Source organism: Hordeum vulgare, chromosome 5H (genome assembly GCF_904849725.1).
Source record: "Hordeum vulgare subsp. vulgare chromosome 5H, MorexV3_pseudomolecules_assembly, whole genome shotgun sequence".
Taxonomy (NCBI): domain Eukaryota; kingdom Viridiplantae; phylum Streptophyta; class Magnoliopsida; order Poales; family Poaceae; genus Hordeum; species Hordeum vulgare.
In genome coordinates, this window is record NC_058522.1 from 502,257,527 (window position 1) to 502,272,356 (window position 14,830).

At 47.4% G+C, this 14,830-nt stretch overlaps 1 protein-coding gene across 1 annotated transcript; it reads right to left on the bottom strand.

Moving 5' to 3' along the window:
- Window positions 1-10,001: 10,001 nt before the first annotated feature.
- On the bottom strand, window positions 10,002-11,429 carry LOC123397044 (putative serpin-Z8). The gene is made up of 2 exons (XM_045091752.1): window positions 10,505-11,429; window positions 10,002-10,375 (listed from the first exon to the last, which is right to left on the bottom strand). The coding sequence occupies exons 1-2, from the start codon at window positions 11,427-11,429 to the stop codon at window positions 10,002-10,004; spliced, it is 1,299 nt and encodes a 432-aa protein (XP_044947687.1).
- Window positions 11,430-14,830: the final 3,401 nt, after the last annotated feature.

Genomic DNA, 14,830 nt, shown 5'->3' on the forward strand with positions numbered 1-14,830 from the left:
CTATAATATTTACCTTTCGACCAAAATATTTCAGCAAGTCGAGTAGAGACATGAATTCAAATATTTTTCAAAATTATTTTAGAAAAGTTCAAATTTTTAATTCCTTTCAACTGAATATTTCGGCCTTTTGGCCGAGAAGAAAACTGAAATTCACTCAATTTGGTGATTTGGGTTGGTGCTGAAATTTTCATGGAACTAAAATTGAAAGGCTTGGTCCAAACATTTTTCTATTATATTAAACAGAGAATGGAGTATCTTTGTGCAATTCTAACATGACAACATTACTTTTTTTTAAAAGTAGTGGCGGCACCCACCTTCGGTGCACCCACATAGTAAACGGTAAATTCCAAAAGGTTTATAAAACAATCTAAAACTTGGTGAATGTCATATTGAGCAGCAAGCCCCGAGCCATCTTCAAAAGTGGATTTGGACCTCATTTCCTTTGCTACAGTCAAGAAAGAAGTTGGGCCTCAGGACCCGGGCCTAGAACCTGGGGGGCCTGGGTCGTGTATCCGCCCCTGGTTGCACTGAATGGTTCAATGATAGGTGTATCGTGTGGTGGCAACATCATCATATTGAGATTGGCCACGTACGTATGCATTGTGATCGGTTGAACACCGTGGACATCGTTGATGAGAGCGGGAAGGAAACTAAGTAGTGAAATTGTGAGGTGCCATTTTTTTAGGCATGCTTATTGAGTTAGGAGTTGTTGAATGTTTTTTTCTTTCGTTACAACGCACGTGCATGTTTTCTAGTGAAGCTAATAACTTGCAGAAGAAGAAACGTAGCAATGAACAAAATCTATTCATACAAATATTCTTCATATGTAATCCAAGTATGCTACTGCTGAATTAAGGCATCTAATCAGGAAACTATTTGAGAATTTATTGGATCATAGCTGATCGCGTGCCCCATGATATATAGCGATAACGGTTCTGCTAAAACACATCTAGATGTAAGATAAGTATTGCACATCTAAGTCTTTATATCATTAATCTTACATGAAGATTCGTGTCGGTATTTTTTATATATTATTTTATGTTTGATTTAGTCATTTAGATATGCAATATCTATGTTATATCTAAATGTGTCCTGGACACACCACTAGGCTAACGTCCATAATATCTAGTCTGTTTTCTCGTCGCGCAGTTCATCTTGTCCCGGCGCTGGTTCCTCCGTTACTTTATGGCGGGGGATTTGTGTACCTCGGCGGCGTTGGCCGATATGCTGCTGGACTGGCGCTGTCCCTCCCAAACAGAGCTGCCGGGTTGTATGCCGGCGATTCTCGACTGTAATATGGTTGATATACCGGTGAATATGGGCTGTATGCCGGCGATGTTTGACTGTATACCGGCGAATATGGGTCGTATACCGGATACTTGTTCATCACCTCATCGTCAGGTTCTCTTTTCGTTGTGGTGCACTGGTGAAACGGGGGCGGGGACGGGATCACCGCCCCGCCGCCATTGCCAGGGTCGACGACGTGCCCCGCGAAGAGGACCGCGTGCGACCCCTCCTCGACTATGAAGTAGGCGAACGGGTGGTCGGCGACGAAATCAACTCGCCGTGACAGGTCCGGACTGTATGACGGACTGGTTGGGCAGAACGTCATGGCGGCGGCTTTGGTTCCTTCCTCGTTCACCTCGATGACGGCCTTCTGGAAGACACCTTCCACCATGATCGGCTGGCCGTCGTCTTCCAGCATCTCGGAGAGGTCGGCTTCTTTGGTGAAGGGTAACAGGAGCCCCAGGTCGTCGAGGACGCCGGTGAGGCTGCTCTCGGAGGAGAGCTTGAACTTGGGCACCCCGAACTTGCCGACCGAGACCGAGCCCTGCGGCAGGTGCTCGCGCAGGAAGCCTGCCGGGGACGACGACGTGATCTTGTCCAGTAGGCTGCCCAGGCCATCGCGCGCGTCCGGGAGGAAGATGCACATGGACATGCCGTGGGTCCGAGGGTAGTGTGAACTGCTCTTGTAGCGCAGCTGGAGTACCTTGAAGCCGTCGTGCTCGGCGATGAAGTGACGGCCGTCGTTCGACATGAAGGGGACGTCGACGGCGGTGCCGTCCAGCCGGTAGAAGGGCCTGTTCTTGGTCGAGCTCTCGTAGAACGGCAGGTCCCACTTCCCCCTGAAGTAGATGGCGTTTGCCAGCACGAGCCTGGTGCGCTCGTGAACGGCTCCCGGTGGGACGGCGGACCGGATGAGGTTCATCGTTGCCGCCGCGGCCCACGCGTCGATCTGCCGCACCGCTTGCTCTGGGTCGTTGCGGAAGTCGACGGAGCTGGCATCGGCCTTGTACCTGCCGACGACGGCGTCGCGGAAGCCCGGCTTCAGTGGCCGCGTCAGGTCGCTCCACACGCCGCACGCGAACGCCACGCTCGGCCCGCCGCCGTCAGGATCCGACGATCTGTCCCTCAGGGGGCCGTCAAAGAGACGCACCACGGAGTCCTCAAGCTCGCGGCGTGACCGCGCGCCCAGGACTTGGAGGATCTCTTCCAGCGTCTCCCCGCCGGCGCCGGCGGCCAGGAGCGCGAGGACGGCGTGGAGTGAGACGGGCGAGAAGACCAGGTTGCGGTCGCCGTTGGCGTCCGCGAGGCGCTTGGTGAGGCGGGCGGCGAGATCGGCCATGCCGGCGGACTGCTGCGCCTCCATTGGCAATCTAATCTATCCACCAGAGATCAATCGGTCTGACGATACGCACTACAGTCTGAAATTTATGGAGGGGTACTTTAAGTCGTTTGAGCCGATCTGTACCGAGGGTTACAACCTAAAATGAGGTGCTCGAATGTAACTCGGCGGTTGGATCACGATCCGACGGGTAGCATAGTGAGAATGTGGATCCAATTGTCATTTTGGAAATGTTCGGAGGGTTTTATGATAAACTTGCATTCCCGCGATGCTGGCCGTTGGATCACAATCCAACGCCCGAGGTTGCACCGGAGCACGGGCACCTCATGTTAGCGGCACCGGAGCACGAGCACCTCATGTTAGGTGCTACCGGTAGCACCAGATATTCTTCCTGTTATGCACTATTATGAGTTGGTAACTACAATGTGATGTGCCGTAAAATAGAAATTACAATCAGTTGGTCGGTTGCCAACGGATCCCGAGAGCGAAATGCATGAAGAAGAGAATTGACAAGTTTATAAAAAAACCCGGCCGAAAACCGATACAACTAAACATACACCAGCCCTAATGCTGCGTACCCAACGCGCCGACCTCCGTGTCACCCAAACGACCAGAGTTGCCACCCTACCACATGACCCGGAGCCGCCACAATGTCAAATCCGACACTCCACAACACCGAGGTGTTCCTCGAAGCCGTTGTCGTGGGAATGACCCTGACAATAGTACGAGGGGTACGAACTACGGGGCGAAGTCTAGCTAGGCGCAGTGGATACACTCGGATTTACGAGTTCAAGCCCCACTCGAGAGTGGTAATAGCCTTACGACTCGAGCCCGGAGGCCGGTGTTTTCTTATGGGGGGTGTAAAAGATTACAAGTGCTGAACGCGAGAGAGGGAGCCCGAAAGTGGCTTATATAGAGTGCGCCACGACCAGCCGAGCGCCATCACTAGGGCATTTAATGCTAATAACAACGGGAGTTACTAGAAACGATGGCTTTAAATACAATGTTACAGGTAACACGGTCTTCATGTGCCTTCACGTATATGTTTAAGTCTTTGGCCGCAGTCCCTTCGTTGTCCCTGCCTTGCTGTAGACCGAGTGTTGGGGAGCGTCTGACTGCCGCAAAGCAGACCGAGTGACTTCTCATGGACGAGTGAGAGCACAATGACCGAATGAGGTTGAGACTCCCACGATGGCTTGTAGGGCACTAATGTCCTTGCGGGTACTTAGGTGGACCCTATGGAAATGGGTTCGTAGGCCTACCCCTTGAGTATAACCCCGTTAGTAGCCCCCGAATTAGTAGGGGTTTTCTGGCCGAGTGAATGACTCCCTCGGCATTTCTCAGACACGGGGGTCGCCCTGAGAGGTGGCGTCATTCAGACTCTTAGATAGCCACTACAGATTCAAGAGCAAGAAATCCCGAATGTCTGGGCGTGCCGGTAAGTTTACATTTGGTAAGATCGAACATCTTACGGGGAGATTTGTTCGACAATTTGGATGGTCGTGGGCCCAGAGCTCCAAGCATCCAGTCGGTGAGCCGGAATGGATCCACTCGTAGCAGTGTAGGGGCGACCTGATCGCTTTTTTCTGTTGCACAAATTATCGGTATCCCGCGGAGGGATAGTTGGGAAAAACGCTCGGCCCTTCTCACCATACGCCGTGAACACGGAGTCCATTCGCGTCGCGAGGTGGAGCGGTTTCCTCCGCATTTTTGAATTGAAGGCGCGCGGGGGGCGACCAAAATTTGAGGCGACGTGGTTAGTGGAGGTAGTGGCCCGACGCCCCGATTTCCATGCCTGCACTGTAGCGTCATGCTACAGTGCGTGCAGTCATAGGGATCTTGTGGATCTTCCTCGGGGCGGCAGCACACTTGATGGGGTATCTTCTCCGGCGGTATTTAAGGCCTTTGGCAGGGAGGGGAAAGGTACTGTGCCTCAAATCAGGGCTTTTCTCTTCCCATCTCCAAGCCTCATAACCACACACCGCGTTTCGGCGCCGGCGTCCGCTTGTTCTTCTCCTCCCATCAAGCGCCATGGTGAAAGGGGCGATGGCGAAGGCCGAATAAGTCAAGAGGGGATTGCGTGGATCTTCTTCGAGCAGTGGGACGCTCCCGCCGGGCTGGATCCAGGCTGATTGATGCCGTCCCAGGTCACGGTCGTGCGTCTACAGGAGTTGGAGTAAGGCGGCCTCGTCGCTCCGGGGAGCTGGCGGTTGCCCGAAGACGGCGAGTTCGAGCCAGCACCGAGAGATGACGAGCGAGTGCTACTCGTCACCCACGTCGAGAGAGGTTTCTCCCTGTCTCCACATCCTTTCCTCAGGGGTTTCTTAGACTTCTCTGGCGCACAGTTGCACCATCTTCCTCCGAATGTTGTCTCATACTTGGCTGTTTTGTGTCTCTGTGTGAGAACTTCCTCGGTTGCTACCCGCACTGGGGTTTGTTCAAACACTTATTTACTTGCCGAGTGATGACTCTTAAGAAGTCTTCTCAATCGGGGGGCAAAACCAATGTAGTGCAGCTCTGCGGAGGTCTAGGTACCCACCTTAGGGGCAAGAGTAGTTTCCTCTCAATGAGCTTTCCTGATTCTGTAAAGGGGTGGCAGGATTCTCTGTTCTACTGCCAAGACGTTTCTGTCGGCGAGGGTCACTCGGGTCTTCCACCATATTCCATCGATAGGGTTAGGTCGGCCCCTGCCTTGACCATGTCGAAGGCGGAGAACGTCGATGTAGACATTCTGGTGATTGCGCTGGTTGCTGTGATGCGTAAAGGCATGAACAGAATGGACCTCCTGGAAGTCTGCTTTCAGCGTCAGATCCAACTCCTTCAGGCGAGAGCCCATCCCATGTGGATGTATAAGGGGTCGGATGACCGAACTCGTGTTCACCCGGAGGAGCTTACGGAGAAGCAGTTGGAAGATAAGATCATGGCCATCACTTTGGTGAGGGACAATCCCAGGGGGCCAGGACGATGCCTCTTTCTCGGTGGAGAATCTATCAAATGAGTTGAGCTACGAGCCCTTTACGTCCGAGTGATTTCCTTCATTGTCCCGATATTTGCTTGTAATGTGATCTTCTCCACTCAACAGGCTTCTACCGGGCTAGTGAGATCCGTCCCGGTGGTTGACCGAATGCCCATTGATGTGGAGAGCGACATCGATCGCCCGGTGGGCTCAGATGCGGGTGAGGATGAAGACACCGATGATGAAGATGACGACGAGGAGGTGGAGGAGAGTGACGACGATGACCATAGTCCTCTCCGTCTGATGAGGTCCCGCCCGAGGCCTACATGAAGCTCCCCATCTCCTAAAGGAGGACATGTTGATGCTTCTCGGTCACATGTGGCATTTTTATCCTTTTTCTCTTGCATTTGATCCTACTAAATGAGATTTCCATAAACGATTGGATCCAATATGCATATGTACATGTGTAATCTGGTTTCAACTTTAAGTTTCCATCTCAGGGTTTAGTACTAACTATATCACATTTTTCATCAAACTTCAAATGTAAATGGATGGTGGTGAAAATTGAGATGGTAGATATTGTAGCTACCACATGGCAACTTCCACCAACAAGTAGGAAACCATGGCAACTTCATTATAACTACGAAGTCAACGCTTACATTTGGTCATGGTAAATCCATTAGACTTAGAATGGTAATTTTGTCCAAATAAGCATGGAATTTTTTGAAAACTATAATGAAGTGCTGCAATAAGAAGAATCATGCTTCATTGAACTTTGTAGTTATGGTGGTTCACTTAGTGTAGAGCATGGTAGTTTCATGGAACTGAGCACGACGACGTAAAAAAATAACATGGGGGTTGGAATAGCAATAGCGTCATATGAAAAAAATGTGGTCATGAGTGGTAACACTTATTTATAGGTCATCGTAGCTCTATAAAACTTAGTGGGGCAACTTTATTTACGGGTAACACCTAGCAAGGTAACTTTGTAAAACACTACATGTTGTGTTGAGTTGGGATGTGAGAACGTAGTATTAGGGCCAGCCAACTCCATCAAGTTTTCCATGACAAAACTTGATTTTGTTGGGGGATGCTTTTGCCCAACAACTTTTGTTTGTTGGTCGTTTGTACTTTTCTGGCCATATATACACCTAGGGCATGTGATTGATAGATGACAATTTTTCTACGAATGATAATTCTTTTGTTAATTAAGATGATGCTGTCATGGCATCTTCAAATTTGTTGCCATTTGACCAGTTCAAACTTCTTCTAAATTTGTCATGTGACTATTACAAAATTTGCAACAGGTTTTCATTATTTGGAGAACCAAAATTCCTAATTTTTACATGTGATCATTGCAAGTTTTCTAGAAATTGCCATGATTACAAGAAACAAAAATGTTTTGTATTTTCCCCTATGGTATGTACAAAATGTTGAAGATATTCCATGTGGCTATTTAAAGAAGTTCTCAAATGTGACATGTTTTGAGAGTAAAAAATTCATAAATTTCATTTTTTTCTATCTTTTCCATGTGACGATTGCAAAATTTCCGAAAGTTAATGTCATGCGACCACTACAATTTTTTTCTAAGATTTCCCATTATTTATAAACCCCTTTTTTTTCTTTGATTTTGCCATGTGAGCAGTTCAAATTATTGTACAATTGCCATGTGACGACAACAAATTTTTCGATATTTTGCCATGTTTTTACGAACAAAAATCCCAATATTTTCCGTTCGATTTCTATACTTTCCCTTGTAGTATGCTAAGTATGATCAAGTCCCTTGTAGTCCATGTCACATACTTTTGAGCTATGTGTTGGGAGAATGGCTACACTTTTTTGAGAAATAATGCGTGTGCAATATATTTTTAACGAAACATGGAACAATGCAAATATAGACATCAAATTAAAGCATGGAAACTTCACACCACAACCAGGACGTGAAGCATGACAACTTCACACTCCAACCATAAATATAAGTATATTTAGATAAATTCATATCTGTAGCTCACGAGTCAGTCTAGATTTCACAATATGATTGAATTATTTGGTGTGTTAGGCATATATGCATGATTTTAAGAATATGTGTTATCCATGACATGTTTGTGTTAACAGGTGGAAAATTGTGGTTTCATAGCATGCCTTTTTACAGAAACTTTTGTTTGCCATGGCAACTAATGTTTGTCCACGAGGTGGCTTAAGATGCCTTCTTTCCATGGTAAATTATATTGCTATTCCATAGCAATTACATCATGTAGCCATTTCTGGCCTAAGATGTCTTTGCCATCATGCCACGGCATCCTTTTCAATTTTGTTGCCATGATAACAATTTTTGTTGTCAGTTTGCCCCGACAATTCTAAACTCTATGTGTTGGTAGGTGGTTTTGTAACTACATTTTTTGTTCCATGTCAATATATACATGATATGGAGCACTTCTCCGTTTTAGATAGGGCATCACAAAATTAAAATGCAGCACTTCTGTATGCATCTACACATGAAATCCCTCAACATGTGGCATTATCATCTAGATTACGGGGGACAACTATCTTATCTATATATACACGAAAATTAAGGGGCCCTGGAAAATTTATACATTTTTTACTATTTTTTGTTAAGATTATTTTACATGGCAATCTATGGTCCCGGGGAAATTTATTCATTTAGTGCCCCAATATTTGTTTTTGCAGTTCTGTGTTTTCCTGTATGACTGTTTGAGATGACAAAGTTTAGCGGTCTACTGACAATTATGTTTATTCCCTTCCAAATTTATGCCTTCTTATGCTTTTTGACCACGGAACAATGTTTTCTGTCCATGGCATATTTAAAAAATATCTAATTGGGCCTTGCCAGTTTCACACTTTTTCCCAAGTATCCTTCCCCGGATTATGGGCCAGCTGGCCAGATATGCCTGTGAAAGCATTTTCTTATTCGTATCCAAAAATTCTGGACGGACGGGTTTGTTATGGTGATCCTAGGGACCCTTCCAACTAAAATTATTCTCCCTGGAGTGCTCCTGTTGGGGCAAACGAGCAAACTCGCACCCACCTGCACACTTCGGTCGGTCTATTGCGGGCTCGGACTCCCTTGATTTTCCATTACAGTTTTTTTTTTGGTCTTTCATTTGCTTTCACAAAAACATTTGGGGTTTAAAAAATGTTCTGAATATTTTAAAATGTTCATGAATTTGAATGGTCGCCAATTTAGCATCTTTACTTTCCATTTTTGAAAAAGAAACTTCATAAATTTCAAAAAATGTTCACGATTTAGAAAACATGAATTTCAAGAATATCCAAGAGTTAAAAAAATATCACCAATTCACAAAATTTTCATGAATTCGAAAAAGTTCATGAATTTTCAACAAGGCTCGTGAATTCAAAGAACATTCACGAATTTTAAAAACTCTTCCTGAGTTTGAAAAATGTTCACGGGCTTGATTATTTTTCACGAATTTAAAAAAATGTTCTCTAACTCAAAAAATATTCATGAAGTTTAGAAAATGTTCTATAGTTTAAAAAAAATGTGGACTTCCAAAAATAATGTTAGGAAGTTTGAATGGCTTGGGTCAAATTTGAAAATGTTAAGAAAATGTAAAATTGTTACGATATTTAGGTTCATGAATTCAGGAATTGTTCATGATTTCAATTGTTTTATGATTTTTTCTGTTATTAAAGAAAGAAAGAGGGAAAAAGAAAAAGAAAAAGAATTGAAAGTTCTTCATAATAAGGGACTGCAAAAGTGCCACACGTATGGCACGAACACATGGTAACTCCGAATGTTTTTATAACAAGGGTGGCAACTTTAGTTGTCAATATGGGAATTTCCTTTTCAAATGGCAAGTTTTTGTTTTTTATTTGATGACAACCTTAGTTGTAAAAAACGTTAGGTCCAAATTGCTTCGTGAGACAGGTGTGTCACTTATCATTTGGATTCCCTTAAAAAAACTTATCATTTGGATTAAAAACAAAAATAATATGAAAAAAGCAAAAACAGATTAAATAGCGGCCCATTCCCGCTGGCGGGTGTGCTCGTTTGGTCGCTATCCCCAACCCGCAGAGGGAAAGGATCCGCCCCTGTGGTAGGCCAAATTTTCGCACCGAGCCCAATCCAGATGCATAGGGTGTTAGTTTGGATCCGTGTGTATAAAATCCCTATAAATAATTCAAACATGTAGCTTTACTCGTTTGTACCTCCTCGAAAATAACCGCTCATTGGGGGACATTCATAAAGGACGGTCCTTGATTAGGGTCCATAATCTACGCATATAAATACATTCGTATAATATAGCTTTCATTTAATATTGCATAAGTGAAAATTGGATAATACCATAAGTATTCAATTCAATTATTTTGACATAATAAGTAAGCATGCGACTGCCAAATGAAGAAACTAGTTCATCCTAGTTGATCGCGTGCTCCACATCAATAATATCTACTGTGTTCTCTCTGCGGGTAGTTCGTCCTCTCCCGTCGCTCACTTCGATAGTATGTACTCTCTTCTCTCCTGCTCTCGCTGCTGGCAACTCGTCTACTCTCGTCCCGTCGATGCTGCCTGCTGCTGGAGCTGTGGCTGTGCGAGGATTGCGGCTGCTCGTCCCTCCGCCGCTTGCGGCCAGATTCGCTATCGACCTTGTCACTGAACTTGTCAATGTTAGCTTTTGTTGTGCTGCGCTCCCCTGATGGAATCGCCACCCCGGTACCATCGCTGGGGTCGACGACATGTCCGGCGAAGAGGATCGCATGCGACTCCTCCTCGATTATAAAGTAGGCGAACGGGTGGTCGGCGACGAAGAGCACTTCCTCCGGCGGGTATTGAGAGGATTTCGCAGTGATGTCATAGATGGACAAAACGGCAGCTCTGGTTCCCTCCTCGTTTACCTCGATGACAGCCTTCTGGAAGACGTCCTGCACGAGGAACGGCAAGCCGGAGCCGTCCTCCAGCATCTCGGAGAGGTCGGCCCGTTTGCTGAAAGGTAGCCGGAGCCCAAGTTCCTTGAGGACGGCGGTGACGCTGCTCCTGAACGAGAGCTCGAACCTGGGCACCAGTACCTGGTCGACGTTGACCCTCCGCGTCGGCAGGTGCTCGCGCAGGAAGCCTCCCGGGGACGACGACGTGATCTTGTCCAGCAGGCCCGCTAGGCCGTCGCGCGCGTCCGGGAGGAAGATGCACATGCAGTGGCGCTGGGTGTACGTTGTACTACTCTCGTAGGGTAGCTTGAACACCTTGAACCCGTCGTGCACGGCCATGTAATGGTAGTATTTTCTGTGGTTCGTCATGAAGGGGACGTCGACGGCGGCGCCGTCGAGCCGGTAGAAGGGCCTGTTCTTGGTCGAGCTCTTGTAGAAAGGCACCTCCCACTTGCCCCTGAAGTAGATGGCGTTGGCCAGCACGAGGTCGGTGCTCCGGTGTACGGCTCCCCGAGGGACGGCGGAGTCGATGAGGTTCCTAGTGGAAGCAGCGGCCCACGCGTTGATCTGCGCCGTCGCCTGCTCAGGGTCGTTGCGGAAGTCGACGGAGCTGGCCTCGGCCTTGTACCTGCCGACGACAGCGTCGCGGAAGGCCGGCTTCAGCGGCCGCGTCAGGTCGCTCCACACGCCGCACGCGAACGCCACGGTCGGCCCGCCGCCATCAGGATCTAAAGATCCGTCCAAGAGACGCTCCACGGAGTCCTCTAGCTCGCGGCGGGACCGTGCGCCTAGGACGCGGAGGATCTCTTTCAGGGTCTCCTCACCGGCGCCGGCGGCCAGGAGCGCCAGGGCGGCGTGGATGGAGAGCGGCGAGAAGACCAGGTTGCGGTCCCTGTTGGCGTCTGCGAGTCGCTTGGTGAGGCGGGCGGCGAGATCGGCCATGCCGGCGGACAGCTGCGCCTCCATGGCAACCTAGCTAGCTAGCTAGAGATGAGAGATCAACCGGTTCGACGATATACAGATACACCCCGGCCGGGCTGAGGAGTACGTAAGTCGGTTGCGATGTGATTGAGGAGTCCCAATCCGACATGAGCCAGATTTTGTGCCGTCCGTGAGTGCGACATGTTGTGATCCGAGTGCTCCTCGGCCGTGACCATTGATGGTTTTTACTCAACTACTATAAAAATGAATTCTGAAATTGAAGGAAAAGAAAGAATTAATTAATTTAGCATGGTGCTCCCGTGACCATCCCCAGTTGCTGATTTTTACTAAATATAATTCTGGAATAAAAGAAATAAGAGAAGCAATGACTTTAGGCAGGTAGGGATGACAATGAATACCAATTACCCGTATACCTGTGGATGAAAACCCTATTAGGTAAGCGTATGAGTTAAAAAATATATCACAGATCCATAAATGATTTTTTCAAACCCATGAGTATAATGGGTATGTGTATGGTTTAGTATAACCCATCCCGTGTATCCATGTATCCGCATATAATTAAAAAAAAAACCTTGAATATTATTTATCAACATATTAAATGTATTATATGTACACAAATCTTGCAACTAGCCCACCTATAAAATGTGTTGTTGTTTACGAGTATGTATTGTTATCATGATCTGTTGTTGTTTATACATCATTATTATAAGTTGTTGTTTATGACTATGTAATACTCAAATTGATGCGTTGCAAATATGTGTAATTTCATCCATGGGTACCATTTATCCTGACGGGTGATGGGTATGAGAAAAAATTGTATCCGTCGACGGGTATGGGTATGAGTGGTGGGTAAGGTTTGGGGCGACGGGTAAGGGTATGGGGTGGCTTCACCCGTACCCAAACCCGGAGGGTGCCATCCCTAACTTTAGCTTACAATGTTAGAGCATCTACAGTCTGACCCCTTAAACCACCTCAAACGTCCGGATAATCCGCCGAGCATTGACCGCTAACAAAAAATTGACCCATCCGGATCCCTCGTATCCATCTCAAACGCCCGGACAGACCGACATCCCTTATATCCACCTTAAATATGAGGACGATATAAGGGCCCGCGGACGTGCCCGAACGTGATCGGTCAGTCCGCCACATAGGACGCGATCCCATCCAGGATCATCTTTTCTCTTTCTTTATTCATTTTTTCTTTCTATCTCTTCTTCTTCACCAATCACGTGCAACTGACCGGACATATGCGAAAAAATATGAAAGGTGTGGCTGCACAGATGAAAAAGTAAGAGCTCAAAACGAACACGTCTGATCACCAACCGGACGCGTCCACGAACATGTATGGGCCGAAATTTGCAAGTTTCGGTTGTAAATGCTTTTAGATACTACTATAATTTGCTTCCTTGGAACACATTTTGTCTCCAATGTTACTCAAATTTGCTTCGGACGCCACTAAAATTTGTTCCGCCAAAAAAACTTGCAAGCCGAATGAAATTTGAATCCCTGACCGTGCTGCCCATTCCCATGGGCAGGGGTGCTGCAAAACTACTACACCTACAAAAGCTACTACGTAGGCTTAAAATCGTTGTCTTCTTCTCTAATCCAAACAAATGTCCCCTTGATTTTCAGGATGGGGGCGTGCTATCTAATTGAACAAAGCCCCATAATCTTGTATGTAACTGTTCATAGCATAATCCCGTAGATGTAGCAAAGCTCGGGTGCGCGTTTATTCGTCATCCCTGGCCCAGGGAGAATATCCGGTGCTTCCATCCCTAGGGTAATTTCGGTGCTCCAAACTCGATATCACAGTTTTAGATGTTTGAAAAATCATGAAAACAAATTAGCACATTCACACAACATTAATGTATGTTGTTAAAAAATTTAAAATCAAAATTCAGAACTTAGCTGAAGAAACACAAATGAGATTAGTGGATGGAAAGAGCAAGTAAAGCAAAGGAGACCCCTGCGGCAAGCGTGATAAGCCATTCCAAACCTATCAACAACAAAAAAAAAAGGACACCCCGCGCCCGCGTCGCTCTCCAAGGGGGCGGCTTGGGCGAAACCAGACGCCGCCACCCCTGCCTCCCCCCGCCCCTCTTGTCGTCACGGGCTTCTCCGCCGGGCAAAGCCCGTGCGGCAGTCGGCGGCGACAGGCTACTCTTTCCTGGCGCACGCGAATGCCAGCCCTAGATAGCGCCGCTTGGTCAGCAGAGATGCGCACCGGGTGGATCTGCCCATCTGGGCACATCTGCGGTGCGGCGGCACTGGGCGCTGGACGGCAGCCCCAGGCAGCGATGGTGGCCTCCTTTGCCTAGTCTCTACGGTGGAGGAGCGACGACTTGCTGGTCATTGGTGGTCAGCGGGCTGTGGATGGAGCCACTGCTAGGCTGGGATGCGTGCGGGTCGATTTCTGGCGAGGTCTGGTGGTGTGCTCCGGCCCAGCGTGGTGCTGGTTAGGGCTGTTGCTCCTCCAGGGGGCATTGGCCTCTGTGTGTTGTGGTTTAGTCCTGCGGATGGTGTGGTTGGCAGCCCTCCTCCCTCCCAGATTCGGTTCGTTGTTGGTAGGTCGTGGTGGAGGTGGTCGGGTTGTGCTGTTCGTCGACGTTGCTCGTCTCTTGGTGGTTGTGTGGGTGGTTTCTCGGGTCCGGCGTCGTTGGTTTCTTCTGTCGAAGATTTTTCTTTGGCAGTGGTTGGGATCCTTCCCCGGGGCTTGTGTAGGTGGAGGGGATTTGGGCTCTAGGCAAAAGCCTTGGTTCAATGTGGATCAAAGGATACCGGTGACGGTGCTTCGTGGAGTTTGTCATCAAAGAGTTCCACCTCTTGACTAGACTACAGTTTGTTGGTTTCGAGAGCTATCGTGAAGGCTATTGGTGTGGCTTGACTTTCCGAAGGTCTGGTGGGGTTGTTGTGGTTGGCTCTGGGTGAAAGCCTTGGTTCGATGGGGGCCGAAGGATACCGGTGACGATGCTTCTTGAAGACGTCTCCGAAGAGCTCCCACACATCTTCAGTTTTGTGGTCATGTTGGTGGTGGAGTTTGAGTTGCCGATGCCGGCATAGGTTGGGTTTTTTTGCACGATTGTCCCTTGTTCAATTGTGCGATGTAAGGTTTTCGACCTAGTTTTTCTTATATACCGAGTCAACTCTATTCTTCTTTATGAAATTGAAGGAGCATCCTGCCCTTTTGACGAGGTTCCGTCTAAAAAAATTAAATCAGACTTTATATATGGCCCATTATCACATTGATGTCAATTTTATAATTTTTTCATCTCAAAGAATGTTTTGATTTTTCATTTGAAATTATGTGACAACATACATTGATGTTGTGTGAATGTTTTAGATTTTTTTTCCAAAATTATGCGAACATTTTAAAATATGTGGAGCACCGGAAGCACCCTAAG

Excerpts from the sequence above, each read along its gene's own strand:
- LOC123397044 (XM_045091752.1), bottom strand. The coding sequence starts at position 11,429 with ATGGCCGATCTCGCCGCCCGCCTCACCAAGCGACTCGCAGACGCCAAC. Across the intron at positions 10,376-10,504 it reads GATGCTGGAGGACGGCTCCG|TGCTCTTCGTCGCCGACCAC; the intron begins GCTTGCCGTTCC and ends CGCCGGAGGAAG.